The sequence below is a fragment of the Rhagoletis zephyria genome, unplaced genomic scaffold, assembly GCF_001687245.7.
Source record: "Rhagoletis zephyria isolate East Lansing unplaced genomic scaffold, Rhagoletis_zephyria_1.1 Rzeph_scaffold_00494, whole genome shotgun sequence".
NCBI classification, from domain to species: Eukaryota; Metazoa; Arthropoda; class Insecta; order Diptera; family Tephritidae; genus Rhagoletis; species Rhagoletis zephyria.
This window is the reverse complement of record NW_016157578.1, coordinates 13,990-19,225: the sequence shown is the minus strand read 5'-3', so window position 1 is coordinate 19,225 and position 5,236 is coordinate 13,990. Positions and strand designations below refer to the sequence as shown.

General features: G+C 30.6%; 1 protein-coding gene across 3 annotated transcripts in view; it reads left to right on the top strand.

Annotated features, from left to right (window-relative positions):
* Positions 1 to 4,133, top strand: part of LOC108359953 (zinc finger CCCH domain-containing protein 18) — a 193,546-nt gene extending 189,413 nt beyond the window's left edge. For all 3 annotated transcript variants that reach the window (XM_017612044.1, XM_017612043.1, XM_017612042.1), the window contains one exon: positions 3,932 to 4,133. In XM_017612044.1, the coding sequence (XP_017467533.1) occupies positions 3,932 to 4,131 (200 nt within the window). In that variant the 3' untranslated portion in view covers positions 4,132 to 4,133. The remainder of the gene's footprint in view (positions 1 to 3,931) is intronic.
* Positions 4,134 to 5,236: the final 1,103 nt, after the last annotated feature.

Here is a 5,236-nt window from a genome sequence, read left to right as displayed (position 1 = left end):
CACTACACCTCCTTTTTTAAAAGAATGCTCATACAGAGTTTATTGTATGAACATTCCTATTTAGCAAGTAATAGTTTATAAATTTATTTAAACTTAAAAAAAATAGTTTTAATGATTATATATCTTAATTCTATTTTTATGTACAATTTGGGTTTTTCCCGTTTTCTTATCAGTTATAGTTACATTATTTTTAAAATCTATATTATTAATTTTAAATGGTCCTTTGTATTGTGGGTCCAATTTGTGCCCTGATTCGTTTTTTAGCAAAACTAAATCACCTATTTTAAAGTTATAATCTAAAACTTTTTTTATCAAAATAAGATTTTTGTACTATCTTAGCTTGTTCTATCATATCCCTTGCTCTTTTATGAGATATTTCTAACCTAAATCTAATTTCCTTAGCGTAATTATCTAAATTATAAAGTGGGCTTATTTTGTCAACCTGATCAAATTGTTGAAACCCATTTGGAAGTTTTCCAAAAACTAACTCGTATGGACAATAGTCATGTACAGTTGATGGTGTTGTATTAAAGCAGTATGTAAAATACTTAAGCCACTCATCCCAATCACTTTTGTCTATCGATACATATGACCTTACATATTGGTTAAACGCTTTATGTGATTTCTCGACCGTCCCTAACGTCTGGTGGTGGTGGGCGGTTGATGTTAGTTTTTCTATATTTAAAAGTTTGCATATTTCTTCTAAAAGTGAATTTTTATATTCCGTGCCCATGTCCGATATGAACGTCTTCATAGGACCGTAGACGAGAATAAAATTATCAAAAATTGCCTTAGCTATAGTTTTTGCATTTTTATCTTTAGTTGGTATTGTCACTAAATATTTAGTCATGTCGCATATTATCGTGACTGCGTATGCATTTCCATTTTCTGACAATGGTAGCGGGCCGATTGTGTCAACGAATATTGTATCAAATGCCTTGTTTGGTGTTGGCGTCAAAGTCATTGGACTTTTTATATGTTTTGGGACTTTGGTTATTTGACACTTATGACAATTCTTAACATATTTCGTGATTGTTTTAGTCATGTGTTTCCAGTAATAGTATCTTTTTATTTTATTCAAGGTTCTTGAAATGCCACAATGACCTCCTTCTGCCGGGTCATCATGATATCTTTTTAATATACTTTCAATTGTTTTTGCATCTTTATAATTTATTTGGTTATGTTTTAATTGTATTGAATTTATTTTACTGAGCAACTCAATGTCGCTTTGTAGGTTCTTTTACAATTGAATTCTTAGCCTAACATATTGGGGTATTTATGGGAAATAATTGCTGCATAAGCATAAATAATATTATAAATAAATTGAAGCTTAAAGTTAGTTTGTTTGACGGTTTGGCACGTGTGCCTGACAATGCGTGAGTTCTATATTCAAAATATTCAAACAACTGAAATATGAAACCCTTGTTGTTATGAATAAATTAAATAATTATAAACGTTAAGCATGGTCGACTTTCAGTTACACTACATTAGACGCTTTTGAATAATACTGTTGACGCGAAATTTATAAGTTTCAATAACTTATTTATTCCAAAATTGACATGAAAGAAATGATGTTGTCAATTTGTCACCACGGCAATAAATCGGTGAGTCCCCAATTTGTTGCCATTAACGATTGTGGCCTTTTTCTAATGTTTTGCATAATGGGTTTTTATTATTTTTTCATTCTATATTTGTTTGAGTAAATTTGTAAATTTTACTGGAGTGCCTGAGCTTTGCATTCCCATATGAAACTCAGGCACTTTTATATGTCAGGGAATACGGAAGAGTGATACATTTTTTTTATATTTAAAGTGTAAATTTGTATACGTGCTTATACTTAAGGGCAAAATAAAAACAAATGTGCTACAAGTGCTTATGGAGTGAGCAGCTCTGCTCTATATTACTAAAAGAGCGATATGCTAATATGTTTGTTTAGGCGACCAATTTTTAACCAACTTCCCGATGAGCTATAGACTTGAAATTTCAAATTTATCTCAGAACACTATGGCAATATAATATGAAAGACGAATTAGCCCGCTAGGTGGAGCAGAAGTCGAGATATTTGAAAAACGTGTATTCATAGTCCAATTTGGTTCATATTCGAAATGTATATCACCTATATAAATTTTGCCGGTGGGTAGCGCAGGAGTAGAGATAGAGATATGTGGAAAACCCGTATTTATTGGTCGAATTCCGTTTATATTTATAACGTGTGTACACCTGCGTTCAGCCAATTAGCACCGAAATGGTATTGTTTGCAACTTACGTTTATTTATTTATTTTTAATAATTTTAATTTAAAATAGGGGCGCTATTATGGTTCACAACTCAACTTGTATACAACTCAACTATTTATTGCTATTGCCGCTCACAACTGTTTTCAGTTGACTGTAGCCATTGAAAAAGTCAGAAATTCGAAAGAAATATTGTTATTTTCATAATATTACGTTATTTTAATGATATTCAAATAATTAAAAGCAAAAAATTTAAATCAGTTATGAATTATGTTTTACCGATATGCCCGAGGATGCTAGTGCTAGACAACTAACAGACCACTACGTTTTGAGTTAAGTTGTGTCCCAAATACGAATTTACAACTTACAACTCAACTATCTTGAAAGTTGTGAACCATAATAGGGGCCATAATTCAATCTATAACAGAAACCACGTAAATAAAAGTTTCAAAGCCTGCACAAATTTCAAAAAAAAAAATCAAACTTAAAAGAATTGTGATCAAAATTTCCAAATTTTTAATCAGAATGTTTAACAAATTTTCGGTTCTGCAATTTTGAAGCCCATTTAATTTTAGTCTCATAAAGGGCAAGTTTCAAGTCCCTAAAAATTACCCCTTGATTTTTTAGAATTTTTTTCCACAAAACTTTCATTAAAAAACGTCCTCACGTTAAATAAAATAGTTGAATTTTTAAAAATAAATAAATAAATATAAGTTTCAAACACGGTTGCCACTTTGGTAAAATGCTACCAAAATTGGTAACTTTTATTCTCTCTGGTAATTTGGTGACTTCCGATCTCATTTGGTAACTTTCAGGCTAAATACCGAAAAACCTTAAAATATTTTACAATATCTGCGACAAAGCTACATAAACGTAGCTAATTTCTTACGAAGTGAATTTGTTTTTGATGATATATACGAAATTGTGAGTTATGTATGATTGGCGATATGTACAAACATATGTGCCACAAGGAGCTAAAGTCATGCGTTATTTCGAACCACCAAAAAAGATGAGAGATGCGATCAAATAATGTACATTCTTTTTTTAAATACCCCTTGTATTATAAATTCAAATAAAGAATGTTGTTATAAATATTATACAACATAAAGTTATTATAAACTTTGACACTTAAGTTTAAGATTTTTCAAAAAGTGTATTTAATCGATTTGGCAAGTGCAGAAATCATGTATATACCTACATATGTAAACCTCTAGGCAACTTTTATACAATCTCGAAGGTGTAAGTAACGCCTATTGTTTATGTCAAAAGAAAAAAGGCTTTTAATACTTTTGGTAATATTTTTAAAATTTTTTGGTAAAATTTTCTCTTAAGTGTATGGCAACCGTGGTTGCAAACAATATCATTTTGAATATCGATGCTAATTAGTTGAAAGCAGGTGTATATTACTTACAAGGAAAGAAATAACTCCCTCCAATAATTTTGCCTATAGGTGGCGCATGAGATGAGGTAATTGCAAAACTCCTCGTACTCCTGGAAGTTTAGAAAAAGCACTTAGCACCTTTGCACTCTAAGCCGACGATTTGTAGTCATCATAACTTTTTTTTAATTATCTAATGAAAGGACCACGGTTAACTGCTAATTTATTAGGTACCTAATATTCTCTTGTTTAATTAAATTTGTATTGATTTCAATTTGGTACTAAAGAAAATGTGTATTTTGTTTTTTTTTTTATTTCAGCTGAGCCAACTAAAAAGAGATCACCAATATCTATTGAGATTAAGAAGCAACCTACAGTAGGGGTATCGGCTCTCGCTTCATCACCTACACATTCAATAAATTCGGAAAAGGATTTGAAGAAGTCGCGTCGTGAGGAATTACTAAAGCAACTGCGCGCAGTAGAGGATGCAATTGCAAAAAAGAGATCTAAACTTAACTGATAGATAGATATGTCGCTACAATGATAAAAAAGGAATTAATAGATTAAAATTGTATTATTAACAAATATTTTATTGGTAAATACATTTGAAAGTGTATACAAAAGTATATTGGTCAAAACATTAAGGACGAACTCCAGTTAGAGCGGAGGTGATTATTTCCTACAGGCACAATACGATACTACCCATATCTACGCGATTCCACATAAAAATGCATCAAGTCGCAGAAATTATTCTGGGATGTTGCTGTTCAAAAATTTATATACAGTTGATATTTATTTCATTCCAAAAGTTCAAAACATTTTTTAATAAACAGCACTTTAATAGATTTCTGTATTCTATATAGAAAAAATCTCATACAGTATCAGGCGAAACATAAATATCTGATCTATGCTAATAATTGGTTACCTATAATATAACAAATTAAAATTATTCCGCATTATAAATAAATAAAATAAATATTGTTTTGTAAAAATATAAGCCTTTGTTTATTCAGTTGAAAAGGTTTTGGAAGTAGAGGAAATATCGCTTGTCTTCCGCAAGAGCATAATAATAAAAAAAAATTGTTTGACGTTAGCCCTCCATTAACGGTGTCTTAAAAAATTCATAAAAATTGTCTCTCATAAGATGGAAATTCGTCTTTCTTATAAACTCACTAAGGGAGTATTCGAGCTGCAATTAATGCGGCATTGTTACTTTTTATGAAATCGCATCACGTTCTACGCGAATATTTGGGCGACTGCGTACATGTTCCAATAACGCCGAAATTCAAAATGTTGACAATGTAAACTTTTCCAAAAAGCATCCGAAAAATTATTGAACCGCATCGCTAGAGTAATCAGCGCAACATAAAAAAAGTTGATGCTTTGTTTGTTTCTGGTTACCATTGGTGTTTTAGAAATGAAAAATTCCGATCATTGTTATATTAGATATTCAAAAAATGCAATGTATATACATACATATATGTAGGGTGGCAAAAAATAAAATAAAAAAATAATCTGTTTTTTTGTTATTTTTTGGCCTTTTTAACAATTATATTCAACAATTTTATAATGAGCTCGAGGCCATTCATTTAAAAAATGGCCTCGAGCTCATTATAAAATTGTTG